Below are 18,156 nucleotides of genomic sequence, written 5' to 3' on the forward strand. Positions count from 1 at the left end.
TGATGTGGGGGGGGGGGGGGGGGGTGAAAACGGAGATAGATTTACCCGCCTGGAGAACGGTTTTGCTCTTGTACCTGAGTGAAGAGGGGCAGGGAATTTGAGGGACGCGGTGGAAAAGGGACTGGAGAATGAGTTTGGGAGAGGTGTTATTGGGTGGAGGGGAGTGAAGCAGGTGAGGTGGAAACTGCCCTGAGGTGTGGGTTATCTTCAGCGATGCTTGGGAGAGGGATGAGAAATGAGGGAAAAGGAGAAATTTATTTCGGAAAGTGATTATTAGGCACCTTCTTCAGTGCAGTCAACTGCATTTTGCTCAATGCCAGAGACTTTTTTGGAAACCTAAAGCTATGGGCTATGAGCCCTCTCAAAACAAAACAAAACAAAACAAAAAAACACGTAAAGATCCACACATGATTTTACATTCAATTTCAGGGACTCCACAGAGCAGTCCCCCTTCTGTACAAGGGCCCTAAGTCAAGAGACTTAGCTGGGGAAAATATAAAGATGTGTGAGCTTTGCAAAGTGCCATTACGAGGCAATGAATTGTTAATGGCAAATGAGTAGTAAAGAGAGTAATTGCTAAAGAATGTTGGGATCAGTGTGAATTTTATGAAGAAGGTGGAACTTCAACTGTGTTAAAGGAAGGCAAGTCTGACAAAGGATATGACATGAACCTGGACCTCAGGTCCTCAGACAGAGCTTATATGGACGAGCCAGTGCAGATGGAGGAGCTCTACGGTGTCTCCACCTCCTCATTGCCCCAGAGAGGGGCCCAAGAAGGAGGCTCATAAATGCCAGTGTCCTGTAAAGTGTCTCCAGATGTTAAATGGTTTTGCAGTCACCTCTGAGAAACTGATCTGGAGAAATCTCAGAAGGAAGAGGACTGTTTAGCCCTGGCCAGTGTTGCTCAGTTGGAATGTTGTCCTGTACACAAAAGGTTGCAGATTTGATTCCTGGTCAGGGCACAGTACCTAGGTTGCGGGTTTGATCCCCAGTCTGGGTGTGAAAAGAAGTCAACCACTGGATGCCTCTCTCTCACACTGATGTTTCTCTCCTTTCCTCTCTCTGTAAAAGCAATCAAAAAATGTCCTTGGGTGAAGATACAAAAAAAAAAAAAAAGAGAGAGAGAGAGAGAGAGACCTATTTAACTGTTTGGTTCAACATTCTCCAAACTCATTCGACTGTGAGAGAACTTTATTTTTTCCTTCACATGCCTCCGCTAATAGCTCAAGAATCATGTCAGGACTACATTTTAGGAAAAGGGCATGAGAATTAGGTCCATGAAAAGGGTTTTGAACACTGGCACAATATTGGTTTGTGATGTGTGATGCAAAGAGATTAATGGGACATCCGTGTGTGGGAATGGAGTGACCACCAGAGAGATGAGGAGAGGGGAGGGCCTGAACCACAGTAAACCACCCAGTGACAAGAAGTACATTTGTCAACAATTGAGAAAAAAAAATAGATGTGCATGGTTTCTCATGGATGATTATTATACTGGTACCATTTTCTTCCCAGGAACTGTGACCTTTGGCTCTAAAAAGACTATTTTTCGTGATAAAATGGCAGCAGTGAAAACCCCCAGCGGAGAACCAAAGAATGCGGAGGAACCATTTAATAACGCATTGCCGCTCCTTTTGAAGAGCCTAGTGGAGGAGCCCAAGAAAAGAAGAGAAGTGCCTAACCACCTCCTAGAATCAAGTAAGTGGTTAGAAACAGGTTTACTTTATAACTCACAAGTTCCCAGAGGCTCCAAAGTCCATAATGGAATTTTTGGTGTTGACTTGTCTATATTGTTTTATGGGCTCATAATACCTTTTGTTAAGAACAATGGTTCTGTTGGCCTCCAGAATTTTGAGAGAATAAAATTCTGTTAAGTAACACGCATGCACACATACACACACACACAACAATGGTTCTATTTAGATCCATCCACTTAACTGATAGATTTTCGAGATGTGAATTCATCACCAAGTTGTACTGCTTCCACTCCTATCTGTCCCCACTGCCTTGTTCCTCATCCTTAGCAGGTCACCGGGGCTGTTGCAGTGCTTCCCACCCTGGCCACCCTCTCCTCCAGACCACTCTTCACCCCCTAGTCGGTTTCCTTTGTAGAATCCTGGCTGGTTTCTGCCCCTCTCCTGCTGGAATACTCTAAGGGGTTCCCCTTGCATACAGAATGAAGTTGGAACTCCTTCAGTTGCCATTTGGCCCTCCTTGCTGTTTATCTGAACCTGCCTACCCAGTGTCATCACCATGCCAAGTCCCTCTCACCCCCAGCTTCAGCTCCTCTGTTACTCCTGCTCCTTCAATATCTCAGGCATGTTATACCTTCTTGCCTTTTTCCATGAACATCCCTTACCTGGGAAAGCCTGGTAAATTCTATAGCTATTATGTGAAAGCCTAATCATTTCACCTATATTATTTTCAGTTAATCCTCATGACATCAACATTCTATTTACATTTTACTGTTGGGGAAGCTGAGACTTGGAGACGTCAAATGAATTCCCCAAAGTGGTAAAACTAAACAAAGAGTTAGTGTTCAGCTGTTGCAGCTCCATGTCCAAATCTCTACCGTCACTAGGTTGCTTTCCTCCATCTTTCCCCCATCTTTCAAGGCCCATTGGAAATGCTGGAAATGTAGTATTTGGTGTGGCTCTTTTGTCATTTTAGAACTTGTTGAGTGCAAATTAGTATACTTAACTATTTCTGGGCATTAAGAGAAAAATGCTTGCTTACATATATTTTTGTGCCCCTAAAAACAAAAACAAAACCTTCTTCTTTAAAAAAAATTATCAAATAATGTTAATTAAAGTACTTTAAAAATTACCAGATGACCTGCAGAGATTATCGGTCTCCCTGAAACACCATCTTAACCTTATTCCAGTCCCTCAGTTTTGCCCAAATGTATATGAGAATCACAGTGGGCTAAGGAATGGGTAAGGGTATTTGTGGCCCCTAGGACTGGGATATGGCCAAAGGTGAAAGGTGATCATTTATAAGAAACTGACAGTGCATTCATATTGAGAGAGGCTGTTTAAGGATTGGAATAACACAGACCTGGGCTTGATTTTTAACTACCAACTATGAGCAAGTTGCATAATCTTGTTTGGTCTCACTCTTATCTCCAAAATGAGATAATACCTGCCTTACAGGATTGGAGTGAGGATTTCAAATGTATGCCTGGCGTGAGACACTGAAGGCATGGAAATGATTATGTAGTGGGTTCTCAGTGCCTCCTCCACACATCTCAGCCCGCGCCTGTGTGTAGAGATGGGAACATTTTATAGACCTGGACACTTTTGTGAGCTCAGCTGTTTTAACCTTGTTCTCAAAAATGGAAAGAAAAAAAAAGATATTCATATTATAATAACAGTTTGCAGCTTTACTGTCCAGAGAGATAATTATTCAGAGCTTTAAGATTACTATATATCAAATAATAGATTTTATATATCATTTTTAGAAAGACTACTCTATATCATATTATAGTTCTACTCAGAGACAATCAAATAACAGTTAAATATACAGTAAACTTAGTGTTCACTTAGTGTTTAGATTCTTCGAACTGAGTATTCATTACATAAGCACAGTGTTATGTAGAACAAAGACAAGTATGTGCGCTTTATGAGCTTGTGTTTTATTACAAAAACTTGTACAAAATATGAAGAGCAAATTACTTTAATAGGTGATAAACACTACACATGAATTTGTATGGTGATAATAATCTCTCCCAAGTATTGTGTAAAAATAAGAGGCACTACAGTTTATCTGGAACAGATCATTAATCTTGTTGACAGCTATATCCTGTCTGAAACTTCCATTTGCTTAAAATATCCTAAATTAAAAAGAGCCCATGTTAATAGGATTTTCTGTTATTTAATATCCTCTTTTACATTTCATCTCATGATGTACTTCTCTACATTGTTTTTATAGAGGTTTATGCAAAACTTCTGAATAATAAGGTCATACAAGCAAAACCTGGCATACTGCATTTTGGAGGCTATCAAGTAGAAAAACAACACCAACAGATTCTGGTAAGTGCTTTTTAAGTAGAATAATTAATCATAATAATGAAAAACCTGAATTTTCAGCATTTGTATTACTCATTAATCTAAAGAGCAGCAGAAGTGCAGGTATAAATTAGGCCAGAAAGATAGTTCACTGATGAGAAATTTTAAAGTTGCATCAGTGTCCTCAGTCAAGTCACTTCCCCCGTGCCAGAGGCTCCTCCCAGCACTCTATACAAATAAATGTCATTGCTGAGTGACTCTTAGAGGCAGGGAACTGAGCTTTGTGTCTCACATTATTTAATTTAGTCCTTATACTAGTGCTGTGGGCATTGGAATATTACTCTACATAGATACAGAAACTGAGATTCCAAAAGGTTAAATAGTTGGCTCAAAAACTACCGAGTGGAGACAGACTCTCAGGCTGCCTTCCTCCAGGCCATGCACTTCTGTTCCATGCCGTGCACTCCTGATCCGTGCCTACACCACCAGGGAAAGCCACAGCCCTTTCCTAAGAGGCCCCAGCGAGGATTCCATTTCACTTGCCCAGGTCAGATGCTCATGCTTAAATCAGTCACTGCCTAGAGAGATTCTGGCCAAATCTGGCATGGCAGGGGTCCGGTCCATTGAACAGGCTTCAGAAGGGACCGATGAAGCCTATAGTGACTGCTGTCCACCACCGAGCCACACTGAGGTCCAGTCCTTGCTGGGTCCCTTCTCATTGACCTGGATGTTCATACTGGAACTGTGTTCAGAACTGAACCATACTGACCTGTGAGCATGTGTCAGAGTGGGCAGAGGTGGGCTCTCTTCACATGGGCCCTCTGGGACTCTGGCTTTGTGTGTGGCCTTGTCCCAGCCACCATAAAAGTCTCTATTTTTAAATGTAGTTCATTCTTAAAAGCTGTGTCTTAAAGTGGTTCATATTAAGATAGACTCCTGACTGTTGCGTTAGGCTGCTCAGAATGAGGAGAATCACTAAGAAACTGACAAGTGGTACAACTTCACAGGAAGTGAGGTTAGATTTTATCTAGCAGTTCCCATCGGACTAAGGATGCAGCTTCCATGAGTCCTTATGATTGAAGTGGGTAGCGAGAGGACAGATTATGAGAGGAACCTGTTAGGTGCCAAGTGCCTCCTCTCAGGAAAAGAGTTAGGATTTGAAACTGTGACTAGGAACTTCATCCATCAACCTACAGAGACACATTTCTTAGAATGTGGCATCAAAGGCCCAGGTTAATAATACATTTTGAAGCTTTATTTTCCTGGTTATTAGATTTGTTCTCTAGGTTATGGTAGGGTAGATCGAAAATCATTATCATTCATAAATTTTAATTGTTTCTAATGAATAAACAATTTACCACCCATCCCTAGTCCCCTCACTCTCCTCATCCACTCCCCTAGGCAACTACAGTCTACTTTCTGTTGATATAGATATGCCTATTCTGGACATTTCATATAAATGCAATTATAGGACATATGGTCTTTTGTGACTAGCTTTTTTCATTTAGCATGCTTTCCGGGTTCATTCAGCTTATAGCACATATCAATACCTCATTTCTTTTTATGGCTGAATAATATTCCATTGTGTAGATGTACATTTTGTTTATGCACTCATCCATCCACTGATGGACATTTGGGTTTGTACTTTGGGGCTATGGTAAATAACAAATGCTGTTACAAACATTCATGTACATGTTTTTATTTATAGGGACATATTTTCAATTCTCTGGATATATATATCAAGGAGTAGAATATTAGTATTCTATGGCTGCCATAACAAATTACCACAATTTTAGGGGATTAAAAAAACAGAATATTATTGTGGATACCAGAGTCCAAAATCAAGGAGTCAGTAGGGCTCCCTCTAAAACTCTTAAGAAGAATCTTTCCTTGCTTATTCCAGCTTATGGTGGCTCCAGATGTTCTTTTCTTGTAGCTGCATAACTCAAATCTCTACTTCCATCTTCTCATGCCTTTCTCCTCTGATTTACTGTATCTTCTTCTCTTCTGTAAGTTAAAAGGACTCTTTTTATTGGATTTAGGTTGCATCTGGGTAATCCAGAATGATCTCATCTCAAGGTCCCTAATTTAATACCATCTGTAATGACCCCTTCCTAAATAAGGTCATATTCACAGCTTCCAGGTATTAGCGTATAGACATATTTTTTGTGGCCACCATTCAACTCTCTATCGTATTATTTGTATTTCCTTAATGACTAATGATGTCTAACATTTTTTCATTAGGTTACTGGTCATGATGTAAAAAGGCTATTTGGGATAGTCCAAAAGCAGGAAATCAAGGAGAGAGGTTCAGGGTAAGCAATCATATAGCATATTTGGAGACCAGGAGGCAACCTAGTTTACCTGGGTTGTAGGGTTTTTGAAGGGAGGTAAAAGCTTCATTCTGCTGAAGAACAGAGGCCATTCCTGTCTTTTGTATACCACAATGCCTAAAACACAGAAGGCACTTAATAAATACTTAAGAAGATGTTGAACTCATTTTATTGTGTAAACTAATGGTCATTAGTACCAATTCAATGCCAACAGGAATCCCCAAGTTGGGGTATTATGTAAAAGAAAACTTTATTCAGTGCAAACGGTGCAGTTGTGATACAGCATGGCTGTGGAGCAGCTCAGTAGTGTTACAGCTCAATTTTAAAGCAGTACAGCTGTGAAAAAGCACAGCTGTGAGGTAGCCCTGAGCAGGACGGCCCTTGGATGAGGCGGCTCTGCTCTGTCCTGCTCTGTTCCACACCAGCCTGCTCTGTACCAGTCTGGTCTGGTCTCCTTTGCCCTGCTCCGCTCCACCTGCTCTACTCTGCTCCATTCTGCTCTTCAAGTGAGACTCCTTCAGTTTTTCAGCTCCAGACTAGAAAACACAATCTTCTGTCTTCATTAGAAAGGGAAAGTTCTCTCTCTGAGCCAGACCAGTGCTGACTGGTCATATTCATGGAAATGAAGACTTTAAATCCTCAGTTTGACTTGTCTAAAAGGCACTGTCCTGCTTGGTCAGAATGGAACTACTCTGATTGGTGAAGATGCTGATGGGGATAGAGCCACACAGCTACAATCGGACAGGTAAAGCCTCAGTCTTATTGGTTGAAATACAATTCCAAGAACTCCTTTATAAGGTCTGGCTCAGATGGCAGGAATACAGTACAAGCAGGTAGTTCAATGGGGGAGAAAGGCAGTTGAGTTCACGTTTCTCCCTCAAGTACGGTTTGTGTTGTTGTCTAGCAATAGCAACTAGGCTCTGCTTTTAAAGTTGAGCTCAGTTAGCCACCAGGAGCCCTTCCTGGTGGTGTCTTCTTTCTCGGGGTCTACAATTGGAAGTGAGTGACTTGGCAGAGATTCAGTAATTCCAAAAAATACAGGGTTAAGTCTAAATAATCATACTCCTTCTATCAGACATTAAAACAAACAAACTGATAAAAGTAAAACAGTAAAACTGAAACAGATTTCATCTTAATAACATCCTGGGAGATCTTGGAAGAGCCAGCCTCCTGTTTCCATTAGCCAAGTAAAGCAGAAACTTAAGGCAATTACCTTGAGATTCTTGCCAAACAAGGGGGAAAATCCAACTCTGCTTTTATCTTGGTTTTGCTACAGGAAACTATGCAAATTGCCCAAGAATGGAAAGATTGAATATGGATTTAAAACCACGATAAATTGTTCATTAACATTTGAAATTGATCTAGATCTAGTTGAAGAAGTGAAAGCATTTTACTTGGATTCATATTGAAATCAATATTATGATTTACTTTAAAATTTACAACAATGATGCCTAGTTTTCTCAAAACCAAGATCTCTTCGATTCTTTTTCCTTCTGTGTTAAGGTTTCGTCTGGGAAACTGTAATTATTAATTAAATAATCAATTTCCCCACAAGAAACTGGTGTTGATGTTGCCAGCCCAAAACAAAGTCGTTAGCTTCTATAACCTCACCTTACATAAATTCACAGTTCCTCAGCCTTCCTGAAATAATAGTGTTAGTCTTCAATTTCCTAGTGCAGTCATTAGAGATTCCCCCGCCCCGACCCATGAATCCCAGCAGCCTCTGTTATGGATGGGGAGAGAGAGAACCGAGTCAAGAGGCTCCCTACCCTACCTCGGTTCTTGTCTTACCCGCAAGAGAATAATTCAAGCAAGAGACAAACCTGTATAGTGGAAATGAGATATCAAATTTATTTATGAAACACATACAAGCACAAAACTGCAAGCAGGCACCTGGCTAGTCTAAATGCCCCATGTATAGAGGAAATAGAGTTGTTAGTAAGTTTGTCCTATATACTTGAGCCGAGGCTACAAGAAGGTACTAATCTAAGTATGCTGACTGTTGGGGTTCAGGAGTTATATACCTTAGCTAGCTTCTAGATTCCCCCTTCTCCTCCCCTTGGAAATAACGTACAGCTACAAAGGCTTCCTTTCTTAGGTAGTAAAGGCTTTTTGTCTTAGGGAAATTGTTATAGAAGCTCCCTTTCTCTGCAAGGAATCTCAAGGGATGCCCCACCCTCTCTCTTCCTGTACGATTCCTGCTTGTGAATTAAGGACACTCGGCAATCTTAGTGAGATTGTTACAGAAGCTTACAGAAGCCCCTTTTCTCAGCACAGTTCCAAGGACTCTCCCCTCTTCCTATGCTATTTTGCTTGTAGTGCTCAGGCACCCAGCAATCTTACCAAACTGAGCTCAGGACTGCTGAGTCAACTGGTGAGACCTGTCTTCCTTTTACTTCTAGCCTCCTGTATTAAGTTCTTTGTTAGACTGCAGTGGTGAGGGCACTGCCTTTATTTCCCCTCTGGCTACTCATTTCATTACTCAACACCTCTCCTCAGTGTGCTAGGGTGGATAGTGGTGTAGCTCCAGTGTGAACACAGAACATCTTTTGGAGCATCAGTTTTGCTCTCTTGTTTTAGAGAAATGCATTACAGAGCAAAATTTTAGAGTAAAATTCATGATCAACATGCATTTTAAGATAAAGGCACTTCAAAGAACCTATAAGCTGCTTGAATTTTGTTCCCAGATCCCTGGGGTTAAATATTAACCTCTTTTGAGAAGCTGTGCCACTGAAGGAAAGTATTAAAGACCCCAACATCAAGTCTGAAGTGTCATGTTTTGAAAAATACTATGATAAGTGCTTGGGGTTAAAGGTTAGGCACTACTCACCCCAAACCAACACTGCACTGGAGACTGGGTTTGGCTCTGCTCTGTGTGGCGGAGGAGAGAAAAGTGGGATCCCCTGAGAAGACACAGAGGGGTGCCTGTGGGAAATGGAGATGGGAGGGGGAGTGAATAGAACCGAGGGAAAAACTTGGGAAATTCCTGTGAATCTTGAGTAAAAGCTGTTAAACCCATTGGTTGGATGGGTTTTTGTTTGTTTGTTGTGGGGATCAGTTCTGAAAAACTGAAGCAGGTGCTAAATTTAATGTGGTGCCCTATGGAGGCAACATCAAAGTCAGAAGGACCCACAGGGCCAGGAGAGGGTCATCCTTCAGTGGACTAGAGATCTTGGAGGATTTGGGGACATCTACTGACCCTAAAATTGGAAGACAGGGTAGGATTTTAGGCAACACTGAAGGGTAACACTGAGTTGCTTATGCTTTCTTGTGTTTTCAAATAAACTTTTATTATTAATGTAAACACTTCTAAACACTTCCTTTACTTTCTCAAGGATTTTTCCCCCCTAAAATGATTATTTTTTTTTCCAGTTTTAGTTACCATGGAAAGGCAGGAATGCCATTTTAGCCCTGAAAGGATATTATTTTTAACAATTTAAAACATGAAACTGACCTGCTGATAAAGAACAAAAGAAAAATAGGAAATGCATTTCAGGCACTGAGATATGGTGAGCTATGAGACAATAGGCTGTAGCCGAAGGAACCCTAGACCAGAGTTGTAGACAAGCTGAAGACCTGACTCTGCCACTTAACCCTTTGCACTGTGAGTGGTACGAAACCACCATGTCTTCATGTAATAAGGAGGTTAAGTAATAAAAGAACTCAGTGTCCTCTTAGTCCTTCTGGGTCTCAGACAACACAGCCTTCAATAGGACTAAGACCATAGATTATGTTAGCATTTGTAACAAAAAATTGAGAACTGCATAATTAATAGAATATCCAGTGGATTTTGGAAGTCAGTCTCTTGGACGTTGACTTTGTTTTCTAAAATGTATAGAGCAAGTTGTTCATTTTTACTTTAATTTTTTAGGGTTTGTTACTGATTTAGGTTTATTTTTAAAACTCATTGGCAAACGCGTCCCCTGGGATTGGTCCACATGTGCATGTGAGAAGGGTTTGCTGCCCTCCCACCATCACTAAGGTCTCCTGACTCCCTTCTTAGACCCCTGCTGTCTACTATCCAGAAAAGTGGTAGGCCCAGCCCTTTGGTCTTAGCAAGTCTTCATTTCAATTCAGATGTTAAGTAAAAAGCTGAAAATTTTCTTCCTCTTTTTACACTCCCTATTTAGGTAAACCTAAATATCTAAGCTTTTGTTTGAGTCAGTTATTTATTTCTTTATCGATCCAAATGCACAATTCCAGATCAAGCATCTTTTAAAGATAAATATGGAAACTCTAGCCACATAATATGTCCTGTATTATCAGGAACAACATCTATATTGTTTTATTCTTTAATGAAGTCTTTCAGTATTTTCATATTGCCAGCTGTTTCTCACTTGGCAATACAGACATCATCTCCTGAATTCCACATGCTGCTTTCACACACAAATAGATAATGGGCATGGTAGATTTTCTCTGCCACACTCAGGTTGGAGGAAACATCAAGTTCTTTGTTTTCAAAATTGAAATCTGGCTCAGCCCCTTACCCATAGGTGTTGGCTGGATGTCCAATTTCTGGACCTCCAGCTCCAGTCTCCCTTGGGAGCATTCCAGAGTATTGGGACACCTGAGCCAGCCCAGTGGCTTTGAGGACCCGCCTCTGGTCTTCAGCCTGTGATACTGCTAGTTGCAAACTGACTAAGGCCAATGAAGTTGTTTCTCATTGATCATCCGACCCTGATGGCAGGTGGGAACTACAGGTCCCCTCCTAACAAACGTTTTACTATGTAGTCTGCTGCAATGAAAACAACTTCGAAAAGAAATTCCACCAAGCAGATAAACCCTGATTAACAAGCAGGGAAAAAAAGAGTCACCAGACTTGGAATCTCCAAGAAGTCTGAGCTGGAGCTTCTTGCAGGGAAGCTTTGCAGGCAGCAATACTGTTGGTAGGATCAGCCAACCTTCCACCTGGCTGACAGAATTTTTAAAAATTCTGTGAAGTGTAAAACATGGAGTCCTGGGCTTTTAAATGTCCTTCCAAAGGAGACTGGGCTCTGGACTCACCAGAATCTCATAACACTTTTGTTCAAGAGCAAAAATGCCTATCTCTATACATATATGCCAAGCACCCCTTAGGCTCATAGAGAAGAGCCCTCAAAATATCAGTTCAGGTGAGCATACCTGCAGCATTCTCAGTGGCTGCCTCTGGAGTGTGAACTCTGATGCAGGATCTCTCAGTGCACCCTGAGCTCTCCTGGAGTGCAGGTTACTGATTTCTCCTAAGCTTAACCACTCTTGGGGTACACATTAAAACCAGTTCACATGACCTTGTTTGTTGCACTGTTCTTACTGAACTAAAGTGTTGACAATGTAACCACAAATGCTCCCAGTTATTTTTGGACTCCAGCTTGAGGCCTTTATAGTCCTCCCTCCAAGACAAGTATGGAGAAGAACTACTGTGAAGACTCCCAGAACCTGGGGTTGAGTGGCTACCTCTCCATCTCCAGGCAGGTGCCACCACCTCAAGCACAGGCTGCAGGCATCCTGGGTCCCAGCATACCTGTCCTCTCAGCCTCTCCTGGAAGGACCAGTCTCAGGGTAGTACCCCAGGAGCTCATAACTTCACCAAGATTACCGCTATGCTCCTGGAAGTCAAGAGATGTCTTGGCAACCTTTTTTTTTTTAGGCTTTTAATAATGAGGTCTGTCCAGAAACTATCCAGCTATGTACTATGAAAAATAGAGGCATTCATTGAAGAAGATACAATAAACATTGCACATAGGACAAGGATACCTCAGTCCCCTTCAAAGTACGCACTTTGAGACCTCACACAGTTCTTTCTCGCAATTGCCATCAGCTGACCCATTGTATTTTCCTGAATCTAGTCGGTAGTCTGGAATCTCTTTCCTTCCAAAGGTGATTTTAGTTTTGGGAAAAGACAGAAGACACAGGGTACCAAATCTGAGCTGTGGGGGGCTGAGTCACCTGGGGTATTTCAACAAAAACACTCTGCATGACACATGATGCACAAGTGAGCGTGTTGGCATGATGAAGTTGCCAGTCACCAGCTGCCCATAGCTGCAGCCTTATGAATCATCCAAATAGTTTCCACAAAGGGATATTTAAGCTTGATGCAAAATTTGATGCAATGGCCACACAATACACATGCTCACTCAATGGTATCTACCACCCCCACTGGCTAGTACAGTGAAGTCATCATTGTTCACACATGTGCATTCCAGTCCACTCTCCTTGGCCGTGAGGTTACATCGATGCTTCACAAACCATTCTTGTTATGTTAACAATGGCTGGACTTTTTCTGGACGGACTATAATATATTACATAGATAGGTAGATAGATAGATAGAAGATAGATAGATGCCAAAAAAGGGTCACATAAATTGTGATACTTTGAGAATGTTCATAGGTGACAAATAAGAACTTTTAATAAATGCAAACACCAATGTAACCTCACCAAGAAATAATATCTGTAACCTAATTTAGGGCTTTAATAAATATGAGTCCTTGGGCAGTGGGTTCAGTGACAGACCCAACCTCTGGCCTAGACTGTGGAATCCAAAGGCCTCTTAACTGTCCCTTGGCCCAGGTGAAGCCCTGATGCCCAGAAACTAAAGTTCTTGCTCCCCTCTTAAGCAGAGGAAGGAAAAGCACCTCAACTCAGAGACCCAGTTAATTTATCCGGCAGGTTGGCGTGTTTCACAGTGTTGGCCTCCTATCACTATCAGAGAACTTCTAACCGTTAGTCCCTTTACATTTGCCCCAGGGGTAGATTGGAGCCTACTCTAGCCACGCTATTTTTTTTATGATTTTTTGACTGCTTAATTGTCTGGGGGTCCCCAAGACCAGGGACATGTAATTAGAGAAACTGTGAGAGTTGGTGGATGTCTGGCTCCTTAGCTCAGCTGAATCACAGGGCTAAAGTGAGTTCAACCATGAGATACATACCTGGGAGCAAGGAGGAGGATACATGCCTGGGGGCACCCTGGGCGGTGGGGTGCAGCCTCTGGTGAAGTTCTTAAACTGGACAGAAGGCACATGGGCATATTTTATTACTCATTAAATGGTGATTGATGTATTTATTTTATTTAAATGGCATATGAGGATTTAGAATATATTTTCAAGTTAAAAAATGCATTGTATCTTCTCAAATCCCTTTAGGAACAAGATGAAGGATAAATAAATGAGGAAATGAATGCACAAATAGATAAAACGGTGTGTTTATTCTGAATGCTTTTTTTCTCTCCCAGCATCTGGTCAACATTTCCAACGAAGATGTACATGTACATATCCTACCCCCACAGACCAAATACTTTCAGATCAAGTACGTGAAGAAGGTAAGTGCCTTTGGACAGCCTACTCTCCCATGGTGTTCTTTATGGAGTTGAAGTTTTCTGTGTCACAGGTCAGGTATGTAGAGTGTTGTTACCAGAGACCTGTTCTCTGAGTACTCTGGGACTTGTCCCAACAAGAGACCCCTTTTCTTCTAGGAACACCGCCTTGTACCTGGCTTATCCCTCACGGTCACCGTTACATTTTCTCCAGATGAATGGCGATACTATTATGACTGCATCCGTGTTCACTGTAAGGTAAGTTTCTTAAAATCAGGCTTTTGAGGGTGGGGATGGTGTCAAAACTAATATCCTTAAGGGAAGGAAAGAGATGGGATGACAGGCATGAAGTTTCTCGGCCCATGCCTGGTGTTTGTTGTTCAGCCCGTCTGAGTGGCATAAGGGTCTCTCTGTCCAGTGGGTCCCAGGTAGGATCTCATTAGGCTGCTGAAAACTGGAGCAGAGCCACTAGACACAGTTTGCTGCAGGTTTCCCACCTTCCTTGGCCTAAAAACCTCGTTTAGCATGTGATACTGGGAATTGATTAAGGCTTTTTCAAATAACTTAGCCACACTCTTTTAAGTGATAGATTAAAAAATTAGTAAGAATCCCAAGGTGTGTTTATAAGAATCCCAAGGTGTGTTTATAAACACTGAGGACTGGATCATATCTTATGTGGGAGTGTCCTCAGTGGCAGCCCTGGGGATCTGTAGAGCTGTGGAAGCCTGTGCCGCCTGACCCCAGATGGCTGGCTGTGCCATGTGACTTCTTATGAGCCTTTTCTAGGTCTCCTAAGTCGTCCCTTGGCTCCAGCCAGAGCCAGCTCCCGAGCTGTCAGTCCTTCTCCAAGAATGGTCACTTCCACACTTCCCTCTGCTCCATATTCCAGCCCCAACTCTTGTTAGTGGAGAAACCTTTAGGTTAACTAAATTTAATTTTTCGAAACTAAAATAGGAGAGTTTGCTTTAGTAACAAATGAGTTTCAATTTTTAAAAAGGAAAAAAACTAAAACTGAAACAAGAATATTGTTTTTAGGAGGAATATTCTGTACCAAGAACACAAATCCCTAGACCAGGCATTGTATAGAGTGCCCCAGGATGCTTCCTGCTCTTAATAGTAATGCTGAAAATACGTTGCATTTATGCAGTATGTTTAACTTTTTAAGGCCATCATCTACTTTAATTCTTGAAAAGACGTTTAAGGAAAGGCAGAACATCCCTGTTTTGCAAAGGAAGAAACATAGCTTTGTACATGACCTAGAGAGTTTGAAGGTCATGCTTAAGGTCCTACATTATGCAGGACTGGAAGTGGGCCTCTGCCCTTCTTCCAGTTCTCTGTTTATGTTCAGTACTAGATGAGCTGATTCTGTGCTGGTTTCTCTTCCTCTCAAGCCTCCAAAGATCGTTTCCCTAAAACTTTCTGAAATTGAAAGACAGACTGCAATCTTCATATCTACATGAAGGCATCATTATTTTTAGCTTTCCAGCATTATAGTGAATGTTATTTCAATGCGATATACTTAAAGTTATTTGTACTTTATTTATAGCTAAGAAAAATCTATATTTTAAATGTATTTAAACACTCAGTTTTCTTAAGGAAATGTTTCTTCTAAAAATATATTTTAATGATAGAAAAAATAAAGTACCTACTAGTTCATCTTTAAAGCTTTTGGCCTTCAGTATGATAAACATGACTTTTTTCTTGTTAATTTTAGGGTGATGATACTTTGCTTATTCCCATCCATGCTTATCCTGTCATGAACACATTGGATTTTCCCTCATTTATAAATCTATCAAATGTTCTACTTGGTGAAAGGTGAGTTACTAAAATGAACTGCCAAATGTCATAGGATGTGAAAAGTTAAGAGATACATATATAAAAACTTAGATTTGTATTTTTTTACTCAAGGAAGGTTATCTTTCTAGCTGAATTAGACCTGACTTGTAATTGCAAAGGGGAAATAAACAATACCAAAAAAAAAAAGGTCAAAATATTATAAGCAAGAAATGGAATTAATTGGGTCATTTAACTGAAAGGAGCAAGATGAATCTACAGGCATAGATGGGTCTGGGAGTTTAAAGCAACTTACAGGAACCTGACTCTCCTCATGTCTTGGTTTTCTACAGGCTTCTTTCTTAACAGGCTCTCCTTCATGGGGGCAAGATGGCTGCCAGGAGCTCCCAATACTATTGGCATCCTGGGTGGTTGGAGGGGCTTGGAGGGGATGGAAGTATTTAAGCAAAAACCTCAGAACTGAATCTTATTGGACCAAGTTGGAGCTCATACCCATCTATTAACCGATCTTTGTTTTTAAATGAAGGGGGAAATGAATGAAGGGATGACAAAGACAATATAGTCACCATAGAAGCCAGATTTCAGTTTCCTCTTCCTTCTTTTTGGGAAATTAGCCAATGATTCCGATTGTAATTTAAGATATGCCTTGTGAGTGTTAGCCAGGTTGATGGAGTCAAATATGGTACCAGCTTGCTGACTTCGTGCCTCTGCAGGTAGAAGGCTCAGAAAAGGGACAATGACCCTTGCTTGCCCCGATGCCAGACAATTCAACCTCTTCCAGTATGCCACTGGTACCTTTCAAGCTGCCACCCCAGTGCTAGAGCTAGAGGGAGTGAGTCTGAGTTAAAAAATGTCTATTCAGGACTTCCAGCCAAGAAGGAGGCATAGGTAGATACACTTTGCTTCCTTGCACAACCAAATGAAGGATGACAACAACAAATTGAAAAGCAAAAAACAACCAGAACTGCTATAAAAACAAACTGTATGGAAGTCCAACAACCGAAGAGTTAAATAAGAAGCATTCATCCCGACTGGTAGGAGGGGCGAAGAAGGGCACCTGGTGAGGAGAAGACATGTGGAAAGGCAACAGCTAGCAAACTGGCAGTCCCACATTTGAGTGTGGATAACTTGCGAGGAACAACTTGGGAGCAAGACAAACTGCGCAATCCAGGTTTTCAGTGCAGAGAAATAAAGTCTCAAAGATTTCTGGCTGTAAAGCGGGTTGCGGCAGCAGGAGAAACTTCCAGCCTCACGAGAGTTCATTGGAGAGACCCATGGGGTCCTAGAATGTACCCAAACCCACCCACCTGGGAATCAGCACCAGAAGGGCCCAATTTGCTTGTGGGTAGTGGGTGAAGTGACTGAAAGCAGGGCAAGAGCCCAGCAAGCATCATTGCTCCCTCTCTGACCCCTTCCCCACATCTAGCATCTCAACGCAGTGACAGGGGGTTGTCCTGCCCTGGCAAATAACTAAGGCTCCACCCCTTACAATTATACAGGTGTGCCAAGGCAAAGAAATATGGCCCAAATGAAAGTACAGATCAAAACTCCAGAAAAAGAACTAAGCAATGAGTAGATAGCCAATCTATCAGATGCAGAGTTCAAAACACTGGTAATCAGGATGCTCACAGAAATGACTGCATACAGATGCAAAATAGAGGATGAAGTAAAGGCTATGCAAAGTGAAATAAAGAAAAATATACAGGGAACCAACAGTGAAGGGAAGAAAACCGGGACTCAAATCAACGATTTGGAGCAGAAGGAAGAGATAAACATTCAACCAGAACAGAACGAAGAAATGGGAATTCAAAAAAATGAGGAGAGGCTTAGGAACCTCTGGTATAACTTTATAAAGGTTACAACATCTGAATCATAGGGGTGCCAGAAGGAGAAGAGGAAGAGCAAGAAATTGAATACTTACTTGAACAAATAATGAAGGAAAACTTCCCCAATCTGGCAAAGAAAATAGACTTCCAGGAGATCCAGGAAGCTCAGAGAGTCCCAAAGAAGTTAGACCAAAGGAGGAATACACCAAGACACATCATAATTAAATTACCAAAGATTAAAGATAAGGAGGGAATCTTAAAAGCAGCAAGAGAAAAGGAGATAGTTAACTACAAAGGAGTTCTTATAAGACTCCTTTATAAGCTGACAGCTGATTTCTCAAAAGAAACCTTGCAGGTAAAAAGGAGCTGGAAAAAGTACTCAAAGTGATGAAAAGCAAGGACTCTATGCAGCAAAGTTATCATTTAGAATGTAGGGGCAGATAAAGTGCTTCCCAGATAAGGTCAAGTTAAAGGAGTTCATCATCACCAACCCCTTATTACATGAAATGTTAAAGGGACTTATCTAAGGGAAAGAAGATCAAAACTATGAACAGCAAAATGACAACAAACTCACAAATATTAACAACTGAACCTAAAACAAACAAACAACAAGCATAAGCAAACAAGTAGAACAGGAACAGAATCACAGAAATGGAGATCCCATGGAGGGTTATCAGTGGGGAGGGAAAGGAGGTAGAATGTGGGAAAAGGTACAGGGAATAAGAAGTATAAATGGTAGGTATAAAATAGACAGGGGTTGGTTAAGAATAGTATAGGAAATGGAGAAGCCAAAGAACTTACATGAATGAACCATGGACATGAACTAAGCGGGGTGGGAATGCTGGTAGGGAGCAGGGTGCAGTACAGAAGGGGGTAAAGAGGTGAAAAAAATAGGACAACTATGATAA

At 41.4% G+C, this 18,156-nt stretch overlaps 1 protein-coding gene across 1 annotated transcript in view; it reads left to right on the forward strand.

Moving 5' to 3' along the window:
- Positions 1-1,513: 1,513 nt before the first annotated feature.
- Positions 1,514-18,156, forward strand: part of CFAP221 (cilia and flagella associated protein 221) — a 105,691-nt gene continuing 89,048 nt past the window's right edge. Inside the window, exons 1-5 of the mRNA XM_054574940.1 lie at positions 1,514-1,698; positions 3,931-4,031; positions 13,548-13,634; positions 13,788-13,886; positions 15,343-15,443. Coding sequence (XP_054430915.1) covers positions 1,560-1,698; positions 3,931-4,031; positions 13,548-13,634; positions 13,788-13,886; positions 15,343-15,443 — 527 coding nt within the window. The 5' untranslated portion in view covers positions 1,514-1,559. The remainder of the gene's footprint in view (positions 1,699-3,930; positions 4,032-13,547; positions 13,635-13,787; positions 13,887-15,342; positions 15,444-18,156) is intronic.

This window comes from Pteronotus mesoamericanus, unplaced genomic scaffold (assembly GCF_021234165.1).
Source record: "Pteronotus mesoamericanus isolate MK-2021 breed Mesoamerican mustached bat unplaced genomic scaffold, CSHL_Meso_final contig_27, whole genome shotgun sequence".
NCBI lineage: Eukaryota > Metazoa > Chordata > Mammalia > Chiroptera > Mormoopidae > Pteronotus > Pteronotus mesoamericanus.